The sequence below is a fragment of the Gossypium hirsutum genome, chromosome A01, assembly GCF_007990345.1.
Source record: "Gossypium hirsutum isolate 1008001.06 chromosome A01, Gossypium_hirsutum_v2.1, whole genome shotgun sequence".
Classification (NCBI taxonomy): domain Eukaryota; kingdom Viridiplantae; phylum Streptophyta; class Magnoliopsida; order Malvales; family Malvaceae; genus Gossypium; species Gossypium hirsutum.
In genome coordinates, this window is record NC_053424.1 from 119,316,355 (window position 1) to 119,329,616 (window position 13,262).

General features: G+C 34.7%; 1 protein-coding gene across 4 annotated transcripts; it reads right to left on the minus strand.

The window, feature by feature from the left end:
* Window positions 1–1,840: 1,840 nt before the first annotated feature.
* Window positions 1,841–11,922, minus strand: LOC107958059 (symplekin). 4 transcript variants are annotated; one of them, XM_016893714.2, is made up of 27 exons: window positions 11,566–11,922; window positions 11,299–11,458; window positions 11,037–11,129; window positions 10,857–10,962; window positions 10,561–10,729; window positions 10,007–10,181; window positions 9,385–9,513; window positions 8,695–9,255; window positions 7,791–8,402; window positions 7,588–7,656; window positions 7,210–7,326; window positions 6,890–7,132; window positions 6,751–6,798; window positions 6,530–6,667; window positions 5,661–5,825; window positions 5,489–5,551; window positions 5,287–5,394; window positions 5,094–5,177; window positions 4,952–4,999; window positions 4,154–4,228; window positions 3,817–3,912; window positions 3,579–3,659; window positions 3,418–3,489; window positions 3,221–3,265; window positions 3,053–3,136; window positions 2,847–2,950; window positions 1,841–2,486 (listed from the first exon to the last, which is right to left on the minus strand). In XM_016893714.2, exons 1-27 carry the CDS (start codon window positions 11,778–11,780, stop codon window positions 2,339–2,341), a joined length of 4,008 nt encoding a protein of 1,335 aa, XP_016749203.1. In that variant the 5' UTR covers window positions 11,781–11,922; the 3' UTR covers window positions 1,841–2,338. The 4 variants fall into 4 exon arrangements, 3 of the variants coding, with proteins under 3 accessions (XP_016749203.1, XP_016749202.1, XP_016749205.1); XM_016893713.2 differs by having other exon boundaries at window positions 7,791–8,408; window positions 11,566–11,911; XM_016893716.2 differs by lacking the exon at window positions 11,566–11,922 and having other exon boundaries at window positions 7,791–8,408; window positions 10,857–10,958; window positions 11,299–11,441.
* Between the last annotated feature and the right edge of the window lie 1,340 nt (window positions 11,923–13,262).

Sequence of the window (13,262 nt, forward strand, 5' to 3'; positions counted from 1 at the left end):
TTGGTCACTTAACTTCAAAAATTTATAAAATGGTCATTTTATTATTTGAAAATTTTCATTTAAGTCATTAAACTAAACTGATAAATTTTTTTAAAAGTTCAATTAGCGAGCTTCAAGCAATGAATCGACGATCGTTACAATTGATCAATACCCATTGACAAGTAAAAGAACATACTTTAGCTCCAAGTTAATTTGACGGTCAATATCGAATATCAAAAAAAAAAATTATTTGAATTTTAATTTGTAAATTCATGACATTCAAAGTTGTTTCATGAAAAATTTTGAACTGTAGAAAAGAAGGGAAGGAGTGCTTTTGATTGGTGTAGGCAATACGAAAATAGAAGGCAGAAATTTTAACGGCTCATTGACTTAAATGAAAACTTTCGAACGGTTCAATAAGCATATCGAACTTTTTGACATTTTGTAACCAAATCGTAAATTTATTAACAATGTAATAATCTTAGATGTAATTTATCATTTTTTTAAATTTGGTATTTGAGATAACTTTAATTTTTTTACTCGTAGCCCTGAATATTAGAATGCCACGTATGCAAAGTTAAGTTAATAGATTTTTAGTTTTCTGAGAGAATTAAAGGTTCGTTGCTTCCCTGTGTAGCAAAGGAATTTTGTGAAAAAAGTGAAGCTAAGCATGCCGTGGTCACTTTGTTTGCCAATTTCATTTTATATTATGTAAGTATCGAAAGCTGTGAAAGATTCAACAGTAGAGGAAGGAAAGAAATGGGCTGATAGATAATTAGGTTCCCCTTGGATTGTTTGTGACTTGTGATTGCATAGTCGTACCGGTTTTTGCATTAAGGTCAGGACACAAGTTTGAGTTAATCTTAGATTTAGATGAATCTAGATAAATTTTAAAATTTTAAAACTATTTTGGATTCAAACCATTTCAGGGTTTAAATATAAATCATTTAAAAGTGATCATGATTGAATATCAAATTTCTTTTTAATTGAATCATTTCAAGCTGGAGACATTGGTTTTATTGTTTGAGTTTGATTCAAATTCTAAGCCATTTCGAATTTAAACTAAAGTTTTATGGTTCGAGTTTGATTCAAATTCTAAGCCATTTCGAATTTAAACTAATGGATTTGATTTTTTTTTTTTGAAATTTGAATTTAGACTAATCAAATCTGATTTTGGGTTAAGAACAAAATTGATAACATCATTTGTGATGAAATCAAATCTAAAGTTGACACCATATCTAGAGTTTCGCAACCCTTTCCCTCCTAAAAATTGGCCAAAAAAAATGGCTGCTATTAGACAAAGGAAATTCTAGTGAAATGCAACCTGAGGTAAATCTACCGGACATATATAGCTAACATGCATGTGCTCTATCGATAGTGTTGAACTCTTACTTCATGTGATCAAAACCAAGCAACATCGAAATAATTAAATATGATTAAATATGCCATATATCTTTTATATTTTTATTTCTAAGAATTTAGTTTCTCTATTTTTCAAATTTCAAAATTCAAGTCTAACTATTATCACTATTAAAATTTTTTATTAGATTCAAGTTAATTACATCATTTTAAATTTCATAACTACTAAGTGAGTTTTTTATTTTTTTTTCAAAAGGTCACCAACAAATTTAAGAAAAAAAAATTAATAGTGTTAACAGTGAGAATTGAATTTTAAAATTGAAAGAGTATAGAGACTGAATTTCTAAAAATAAAAATACACGGAATAAATTCTAAATTTTCAAAAAGTACAGGGACTAGACATATTTTAACCAATAAAAAACTACCAGGCATATTATCCCCATATTTAATTTCCCACATCATCACAGAAAGTAAACCCCAACTTAATAGTCATGGATCATGGTTTCAGTAATATAACTTTAAATCAAAAGATAAAAAAGAGTTCAGATTCTGAATTCTACAACTGATGCCAAGAAATACTAAAAGGGAGGGGGGGGGGAATCTTGATTTGAGAGGACTAAAAGCATATACCTTGAGATGTGTAGATCCTTGCAATGTTACAAACCCTTATGTGCAATACTTTAACTTATCAAAATTGCAATCAATCTTCTTGTACATGTTGACAAGAATTCCCTGAAATTTCTTGAGAAATCAAATAATTTAAATCGAAGGCAGACAGTCTTTCTCTATCAATGGCATATATATTATATGTCATGTGTTAGATATCAAGGGCATGATAAAGAATAGTGACTGCCTTCCATATTTCTATCCCCTTGCCTGAATTGAGTCATGGAAGTTTAGCTTTAGGAGATTCGTAAACCCAACTATCCATGGCAGGCACCATTGTAGCAATCTAACCTTTAATAAGCATATGCTTTAACAAAATTGAGTTTCATACACTTCAGCTAGCACTGGATGACTCTTTCGATTTCTCTGTCACTGCAGCATCCTTCTCGGAGTTGCTTGTATCTCCGGTGTGAGCCTGACTTGTTTGTGCCTGACTGGAGGACTGAGTATCCGGAGCAAGTCCCAAAACTGCCAACACAGACCTGGAAATGGCAAACCCCAAAAAGGAAAAAAGGAGATGGTGATGAGAAAACAAGGGGGGCGTTTATAGAGTATGTGATGAAGTTTATTCTATCCAAAATAATAATAATAAAGGTCAAATTATGGTTTTGATCCCTCTATTATGCTCAGATTTAGTTTCTGTTTCGGTCATCTACTTCTATAATGTCATTAGTTAGTTATTCTAGTTAAAATGTTGAAGTAGATTTTGTAAAAAAAAACACCTAAAAAATCCATGTCAGCATGATAAGTTGAGATGAGTGTTTTTAAGAAAAACTTGAGCATGGTAAAAGTAGAAAAACCATAGGTTGACCAAAAATAAAAGTTCATCCTTCATGACAAACCTAGGAAGTGAATTTCGGATATTCTGTTGGCTAGCATGAGCAACCAAAGGAGCTTTGAGTGCTGCAGTCCTGTTCAGTGCATTTTCAAGTTGTGGAGGAGGTAGCTGAAAGACAAAAAGGCCGTACATTTACAAAAAGAAAGAACACGCTCATATAGGAAGATCAAAATTGGATTTTCAAATCCGGTTGACAAAAGAAACATGCACCTGAAGCAGCACACTGAAAGATTGAGGCTTTGTCAAGAGCGCACATTTCAAAAATCCTACCCACAACTTTGGGTATTTCCATATCTGAAACAAACCAATAATTTAATAACAATATAAGCATGAACCATAAAGTGAAATGTGTCAGTTTATTGTGATAAAAATACTCACTTGCTTGCTTACAAGACGAGAAAGAATCTCCATTATGAATTCCACCTACAAAATTTAGGGTGATCAAGTCATCAATAAGTCGTGAATATCTTTTCTTATCATGTTAAATTCTTTAAACAGGTTTTATTCTTTTCTTGAGATAAAGAGCAGCCAATGGAAGAAACTATTTAATAATAGAGCAGAAATAAATTCCTTACCAGTGCAGGAAAAGCACCAATGGCTTGTAATACGGTACGCATAAACAACAAAGGAAGAGGAATCTGCTCGACCTATTGGGAAAAACATTCATCATCTATATTCAGACAGAGACAGTAGCAAATTTGGTGATTAAAACATAAAGAAGTGGTATAGTACAGACCAACTGATTTAAGACCTTCGCAAGAACCTGCTGAGTGAATATATGCCGTTGCTCAAAACAAGCATTACATGCATCAGTGACCTGATTGCAGCATGAAAAAATTACAAAATTACAAAATTCCAAGTGTTAGTTTAAAAGAGAAAGAGAAAACATCACGGGGAGAGAAATTCTAGATTAATAAACATGAAAGAAAAACAACACGGGGAGAGAAATTCTAGATTAATAAACATGAAAGAACCTTCTTCAAGGGAATTCCATCTCTTTCAGGATCAATGCCATGGATAGCGATTAATACTTCAGCTGGAGTGAGCACTGGACCAGAGTGAGCAGATCCCTAGGACCAGAGTCTGATTAGCAATGAAACGGAAAATGCAGCAAAAATTAAAGCAGATTATGTGTTTTCCTGAAGCAAAATTTTCAATCAAAATATAACAATCACAATTTCCTTACAACATGATAATATTTCACATGTTCCTTGATATATTCCTTATGACCACCCTACCCCACCGCCAAGTGAATTCAGAAAGAAACAAAGAAAAGGTGCAGCTGTAGTATGCAAGGGGTGAGAATGATACCTGTAGCAAACGGGTAAGCGCAGCTTGGAACTTATCCAGCGGAAGATTTACAAGATGGGGGAAAAGCAGCAAAACCTAGAAAACAAACTGTTAAAATAAAATGCAGCAGAGAAGGCCACACTGACACTAATAAAAAATCAAAACAAGGCATTTAAAGAGCACCTCCTAAACAAGAGGAAGATAGAGAAGCTATTTATTAAGATTGACACCAGGAAATAAACTAAGCAGAAAGTAATAGGAAAAAGCGTGCCAAGCATGAAGCCCAAAAGAGCATCAACAAGCATTTACTTCTCTAAGCAAATTATTCCTACCAAAAGTCAATAAATAAAGCAATCTAGTCAAATCTTTTAATCAAATATGTTTAAGAAAAACAACAGAACCAATGTTGCCGATGCCACTGACAACTGCTACTTGCCACACTGACAATATTATACTAAGTTACTAACCTGCCACTTTCTCATAGATATCATCTTGTGTGAAATGCTAACTCAAAATTTTGAAGTTGATTCCCAATTTAATGAAAGAATACCGGTAAATGACAACCAAAACAAAAGGTTAAGACTTCTTCATGATATCAGTAAGTTGTGATGTATTTGCTTGACATGAAATCTTTTACTGACATTCCTTATTCCAAACTTTCATCTTTATTTAATATGGCTTGGCCTTTGATTCTAATAAAAAAGGAATTATGTTGTGAGCGTTATGCTTCTGTTTTCTTGAATATCCATCCACAAAGCTTTTTCAACAGTAATGGTCATTACAAAAGGAAAGGAAATTATTCAGAGAATGGAGAACAACCTCATCTCCTTGTAGGAATGGCAATACTGGAACTAGAATTTCAACATCCTGTCACCAATCCAAACCAAACACACCTTAAAAAATATTCTCAAAGCAAATCTGGTTCATGAAAATAAAACAAGAGAGCAAACTTTATTTGTACCTTCAGTTTTGAATCAAATAACTTCTTAATGGTAAATATCAATTCTGCAGAAGGAACTGTCCCTTCTGTCAGTGTCTGCAAAACCTGGCATTTGAGACCGGGTGGACAAAAGGCAAACCAGACCCAGTTAAAAACTTTATAGCTTCAGCTAGGGGATTCAAAAAATTATACAGTTTACGAAACTATAGCAAACCTGCATCAGAAGATTCTCACTTCCACTAGGAGGATCTGAAATAATTTCAAGAAGGTCAGATGACAAGCCCATAGTACGGACTAGTATTGGAATATGACGATGGATTGCCTGCAATACCCATTTACTAAGAAAGAGAACACAGAAAGAACACCAAGGATTTTGATAATTTCTAAAATAAGGTTCCAATATGCATTAACCAAACCTGCTTAACTTCCTTCGACGCACTACTGTAGATAATAAATATTCGGCCAAAAAGAGAGTGCTTCTGTCAAATGAAAATAACAGAAAAATATTAATCCCTTTAGAGGATTATGAAGAAACAAGCACTCAAAATATTATCCACAAGAATCAAGCAATCAAAATAGAAGCAACACCTTTGTACAAAGAGCAAAATACAGAGACATGCACCGCTGAGCCTCAGGGACAGAAGGGGCTGACCCACTATGAGATGTTTCTGACTGATGAACATCAGCAGAGATGTCTTTACTACTGGAACTCATTGACGGATGCTCATTTGATGACTTTTCCAAATCAGAGTCCTGTTAAAAGTTACAGACAACTTAAATAAGAAATCCTACAATAGATCCTAACACTATGCATAACATAAGTCACTACATAACTCTGAACAGGCAAGTAAAATTGCACAAACAATAACACAATTTCAATTTAATTTTCAATAACTTCATTACCAACCTCTCAAATAAATGAGCATTTTTTTTCAACCAAGGAATCAGAGGACATAAAGTATATACACAAATGCACACACACAGACACATACATTCCCGGTTTGACATACCCCCACCTCCCATGTTTCCAAAGAAAAGAAACTGGTCAAAGAAGATAGTTAAAGTTTCATGTACTGAAGAGCACAATTCACCTCTCCCCTACCTTGCTGCACCTCAAGAAAACAAAACATAAGGAGAAGTAAAAATACAATACACACACATAACAGAGGAAATTCTAAGAAAACAAAAAGCTCATGGCTTTTTCTTGCACCTGGTAATGGTTTCATGCTATACACAGCATACAAGACCACACATAAATGAATGGGTGTATGCATATATGCTTGAACTGGTATATTCATACATATGCATCTCTATGAACATATACTCTCATATTTTATCCAGCAGAAAATGATCAAGATATACATCAAGCTATTCCAAATTGAACCAAATAGAAAAGATTCTATGCATAATAAGGTTGGAAATGATGGCATTCAAAACAAAAGGTCCAACATGGTTACCTTATGTGATTCACTGATTAATCCTTCAGCACCTGTTCTTTCTGTAGCATCAACATTTACTACAGAGAGCAGCATTTCCCTTGCAAATTTTTCTATTTGTTGAGCAATAGATTGTAAAGGGTACAACTTATTTGCTACCTATAAATGAAAGACATCCTCCACTGTAAAATAGATTAGAGCAGGTAACCCCTAATTTCTTCAATAGCATTGTGAACAATTACCAGGCGTATCGCTTTCATTCGGACTTCCTCCAAGTGATGAACAGCACTCTTTAAAAGGCAAGGTGAACATAAAAGTCAAACAATTGATACGCAAAAGAGAGCTTCAATTTAGAAGTATTATCCAAGACAAATTACAAACCTGCAAAGCAATTTTCAAGCACACATCTCGAATGGGAGGTCTCAGTAGAATTAGGCTCCATACGGTGCTGAGGCCTTGAGTAACTCTATCTCCACTTTGTGACTCCTCAGCTTTCTCTGAAATTCCAGGTGAACACAGACACCCTAATAAATTCAAAACTGACTTAGGCAGGCGAGGAGCCTCGCCAAGTAGTTTACTTAAAGATTTGTCTGAAGGCGGAAAAGAGTCCCTAAGAGTTTCAGCCTGCATTGAAAAAATTTTCTCAAAAATATAGGATCTCTGAGGAAGAACAAGATAGTAATAATCAAACAAATACATACAACAGCCAGAAGGAATGTTTCGTATGCAGAAGCAGCAGTTGTACATGAGAGGAAATCACTTTCATCTTCTGCCTTTCCAAATAACCTATAGAGGACACGCAATGTCAACTCATGTCCCTGAAGCCACCAAAAGCCATCATTAGCTAGCATGGAGTTTAGATGAATTTAATGTACAATAAAGCAGACATTTGAAAAATCAGTTTGAAAACAAAAACCAGCAAAACCATGAGCAGATTGGAAAGGTGGAGGTGATATTAGAATATGTCAACAGTCCCAGCAAACTTGTTTCAGCCATAAAGTCATAATTAAAGGAATTTATGTTAAGCCAGCAACTTGAGGCACAAACAAACATGAAATAAGCTGGAAAAATCCAGTTACCTGGTGATTTATATAATCTGACAAAATGTGTTCTCGAAGAACCTTCTGTAGTTCTAACTCTGATGGCAACTGAGAGAAGGAAGGCATAAACATGTTTAGTACAGAATGCCAAAACTAGTAAGACACTCACTACAATAAATATATCACAACCAGATGCTGTCTGCAGAAAGATGGAAACATTCCTGAGAAGTCAGAATTACTACCTCAACCCCCAGGTAAGCAAGCAGAGAAGAACGAACTTGTGAGCCTCCAGCTACTGCTATTTGCTTATATGCCTCAACGATTCGTACAAAAGCCAACTTTTGCACATCATCCTTCTGATCCTCGGAAAGATTGACAACAGGTGCTGACATCTTGGGCAAGACAAAAGGACAGGATGTAACAACAGAAGTCGCTGTTGAGGAAACCATGCTGCTGGAATCAGTAACAGCTGCTTTTGGACTAAGCTCCTCAGACCTATCTATTGAAATTGATGGAAGTACATGCAACGGTGACTTTCCACCAAAACTTGTAGCTTGTTCTTGACTAGCGTCTTCTATATCAGTAGAGACTAATGAGGAAGCAGCTTGGGTATCTGACAGTCCATCATTACGAAAAGAAGAATCCAAACCCGGTATGCCACTTTCAAGATTGCCTGTATCATGGATATCAGATGGAGTAGGTAGATCAATCTTCATTCCAGGCAAAACAATGTTAGACGAAACGGGTAAATCAGTGGCCAAGAGAGCATTTTCATCTTCGTGAGCCATTCCAGCATATGCAAGAGCACTATTAGGGTCAGCCACAACATCAACCTCTTCCTCCCCTTCTGTTTTCTGTATCTTCAGCAAAATAAACATGTTGGACCAAAAACAAACAGAAATGCACACATGATAAAGGCAAATTAAAGAAGAGGAAAGCGTCCCTGTCAAATGACTGAACCAACAAAAGAATTTAATCAAGCATTTGTTTATTGGCCCATCTTTGGTATGGTCAAAAACAAGCTTAAGCCCCTAAATCCATCAAAAGTAAACAGGAATTCACTAAAAACCTACTTGCAACTTTGTAAAAACCTATTCCTGACATCACAGTCACATAAAAAACATCTTCTGAAGGAAAAGGTCATACCACTACTTTATTGGGAACTGATTGCTGGGAGTTCAGCATTGAGGCTATCGGCGGGAAAGTACTTGATAGTGAAATGACATCAGCTAAAAATGACGGTGGATACTTGGCTTGAGTGTCACTTCCAACTATGCACATATCCTCCAGCAATTCATCATCAGTGTCAGTGTGAGGATGTGTAGGAGGAAGGTTACACATGTTAGCCATCACTACCTCAGCCAGCAAGTCAGCAGATATGTTTGAAATAAGAATCCCCAAAGATCCCACAGCTTTTTCTCCTTGAGCAACCAAGGCACCGAACATGCCAACAAGTTGCTGGACTGGTCCGGTATCAACATCTACTTTTCTTGTGCTAGATTGAGTTGACGAAATATCACCTTGAGACACAGTTATATTCGTGTTTAATTCTTTTGTTGACTCTTCTGAGACGCTAGGTGTTGCCTTGACACGTTTGCCTGACACCTCATCTTTTTCAGCCAAATCACTACTGTCCTCGGTTCCAGATCTTTTCCTCCCCACATTGCTACCAGCAGCATCATATGCTTTAGTCAAGGGCTTTTCTTCCTGTAAGGTCTCAAACCTATTGTTAAAAGCCCAATCATATGCTTACATGTCGATGTGCTGATAAAAAATGCACAAACCAGCACATGCTATGCCCAAATCATAGAAAACATGAAATAACACCGTAGATACCTTAATAAGCAAAGAATCATCTTTTTCCTCTTCTACACTTCCATTAATTTTATGAACTTGGTTGAGAGCTAGATCTGCCAGTCCTCCAGCTTTCATCTCTTTCAAGGCACCAAGTATACGTTCCCGCCACTATATAAACCAAAAACAAAGTTCATAGAAAAAATGGGCAAGGTACTCAACTTTGGTGTTCATGGATGCTAAGTAACAAAATTGTAATTATCATGGTACTAAAGATAATGCTATGAAACAACTAAACAAGTACATAATAAGTAATTGTACCATATTAGAAAGCATACTGAGTGGTTTAAAACCAGTATAATGGAATACCCATTCAACTCTCACTATTACCAAAAGTACTAGGCAACTTATGTGAAGATATATGGAAAACAAGTATCTTCATTGACAAAGTAAAACGTAAAACATACACACACCGTAGTACAAAGGAAGATGCAACTTATTAATAGATAAGAGTCTAAAAGAGAATTTTTACCAGCAAATAAATACCTTGAAGCACTTGGGCATGTACAAGTAAAATGTAAAAGAAACACTGAAGTAGAAACGGAGATGCAACCTTATTAATTGATAAGAGTCTAAACGAGAATGTTTAGTATAAAATGAATACCGGTGCAGCACTCGGGTGCGTGCATTTCAAGCATGAGAGTAAGGCATTTTTCAAAGCATGATGTGCTCCATAGACATGAACCCCTTTGATAACAAAGCTTGGGGGATCCAAACTGAGCAAAACTGGTAGAATACGTCCATAATATGCAGGCCTTTTCTTTGCAATTGCTGAAAGACTGATATCAAAGACAAAACAGTGGGAAAACAATAAAATAAAAACTGAAATATAACCAAATGTGAAAACCGCAATATGAACTAGGTCAATGTCATAAATTTAAGTACAGTAAGAGAAAAAGAACTTTTCAAGATACATATTCAAGGATAAGACCACACCAGTAATAATTTTTCCACACGGAACTTCTGATGGAAAATTTTTATACCCGCTAAAATTTTCAATTATCATCTTTATACAAGAATTGAAAATTAGAACAGTTTTACATGGATATCATTTCCTAACTATTGAGATCATACTTGAAGAGAGATATTTCATGTATCATAATGAACTGAGTGCAAGGAAATAAGTTGGATCGAAAATCAAGTGAAAGGGCATCATACCTGTTAATAATCACAACAATCACAGAGGTGGTGAGAGATTTTACCGCAGGAAATCTAAGCTGATCAAGCAACAAAACCAAACGTTGGCTAGCTTCAATTGACAAATCCCCAACATTGAGTAAAGGATGGCCCCCCCGAAGCCAAGTTATGTTAAACTCTATAGAGGTACCTGCAAAGTAAATTGAATAGAACATATTTAAATTGTTAAATGCCAGTGAATAACATATTAAAATGACAATATGAGAGTCTTTTCTTCAAGCATTCTAACCTTGATGAGAAAATCTAAATTAAATTACCTTCATTAGGAGGGGGCTCCGGAGAGCCATTAGGGTTAGGAGTATAAAGAAGAATAACCGCTTCAACAAACTTCAGTGCGACCAATCTTATCCCACCACTTCCTGGCTGATTAAAGCTTACAATGAATGAGGCAATGAAGAAACTTCAATCGTCATGAAACAGAAAGAATCAAAAGCTACCTGGAAAGCTATAGAATATATCTTCTCCTTCAACTTTAACATCCATGACCACGATGATTCAAGATCACTGTCCAATTCACTGGAGTAAAGACCCTGAAACAAACATAAATAGCATGTGAATTTCTGGAGGCCTAATTCCTAATGAGAGAGATCATTATATCTTAAATGATGCCAAAACAATTGTTTTTAATCTTAAATAGTTAAACCTTAAAAAGCTAGTTTTCACAGTAAGATTCTATAAAAGCAAATAACATAAACAAACCCGAATTGCAATCTTTTCGAGAGTATGGCGAAACAAATCAATGCTGCAAGCAATAGATTGTCGAGCAACAGCAGGTGTAGCATCCTCCACAACAGTTATCAGAAATGGTGCAATTTCAGGTACAAATTCAAGGTGCTTCACTCCAATTTCACCAATAATCCTACATTTAATTTAAAAAAGCAAAAAAAAAGGATAAACTCTTAATTATAAGCAATAAAAACAGCTAAGATACTACATATTGAGATAGAGATTTCAGAGGAAGCGTACTCGGTAGCAAACTTGCGAACCGGACCAGACGGATCAGAGTAAAGGTCGAAGATACGAGGAAGGAACTCGGACAAATCAGCAGCATCTTCCTCCAATAAATCATGCTTTAGTTGACAACAAAGCTCTAGCTTGGAACCTAAGTCAATGGCGAACTTCACTGAGCTGGATAAACTCGCGAGCTTTTCTCTCGAAACCGGATTCATGATCCCTACCATTGCCTAGAACAGCCGAAAAACCGTAAATTTTTAATTTTATTTCATGAACGGTTCTTCTTCTTTTATGTTTATTGAAATGGGGAAGAGGGATCGGAGAAATTTAGGCGCTTAGGGTTCAATTTTTGTACTTTCCAGTTTCTATTGCCCTTTAACGGTATTTTTCATTTTCTTTTAAAATCCAAAATATTCTTTTTCCTTGTAATTTAATCCAAAACTTATCCCAAAAAAAACCAATATAACTAAATTAATAGAAAATTTATGTTTTTTCTTCTTCTTTTTTTAATTTATATTTTTTTCTCTTTATCTTCGACACAGATCGTCTAATCGATTTGGATTTAGGCTTAGTTTGGATGGGCGATTGGGTGCGGTAAGGTACGTTTAACTTACTTTTTGTCTCACGCTACAGTATTACTACAATATCCAATATCACCGCCACCGCTGTTTTTACACTAACCGCAGGTAAACGCACCGTCCATCCAAACTCACCCTTAAATTATGTTCTTCCATTTGTCAAAAGATATTGTTCACTGTACCGATCATCAAATTATAGGTTAAAGCTTACTAATCAAACTTTGTAAAAAGAACTAATAACTAGATGACTTAAATAAAAACTTTCAAATAATTTAATGATAATCTATTGTAACTTTTTTAAAGTTGAGTAGTCAAAACGTAAACTTACTAGTATTTAGTGACATTGGATGTAGTTTAAGCTAAAAAAAAGAATTATCCAAAAAAACTACCGATTTAGTCACTTGAATATAGTTACAATCATATTTTAGTCATCAAATTTTAAAAAGTTATTATATTATCTACCGTTTTGTACCATTTTGATCACTGAATTATTACTTATCGTTAACAATGAATGACAAATTAACATAGTCATTAATAATATTTGTTATCAACACAATAGTATTTGAAGAAAGTTTCGAGAAGAAAAAATTATTATTAATCATGTTAGATTGTGGTTATGTCGTTAACAATAATTAACATATTTGTGACTAAAATATAATAAAACGATAATATTAGTGATCACACTACAACTTCTAAAATTCAAAGATTTAAACCTTATAATTTTTACACCTTTGGTAGACTTGTGATTTTTAATCCATGGATTGGATTAAGTTATTTTAAATCTAAATTAGAATTTTTGAGTAATTTTAAATTTAGTTCATCTTAAATTCAAGTCATTCGATTTTTTTTGTTGATATTAAAAATTAAAATAAACACAAATCACACGAGATTATCCACTCCCAAGTGGGGATATTTAAAAAATTCGTATCTCATGACTTCCTCCATGTGTCAGGCTTTCGGTCTCTTGATTATCCTCTCTAAAATTAAAAATTAAAATCCAAATCGGTTTCTAGTATTTATTAAATTGTACTTATTCAAATACTTGAATGAAAGGGGGAAATCATGAGTACATTCAATCGAACCATTTCCCAGCATTGATGTTGAAGCTCGAGAACCCATTTTAAACACATT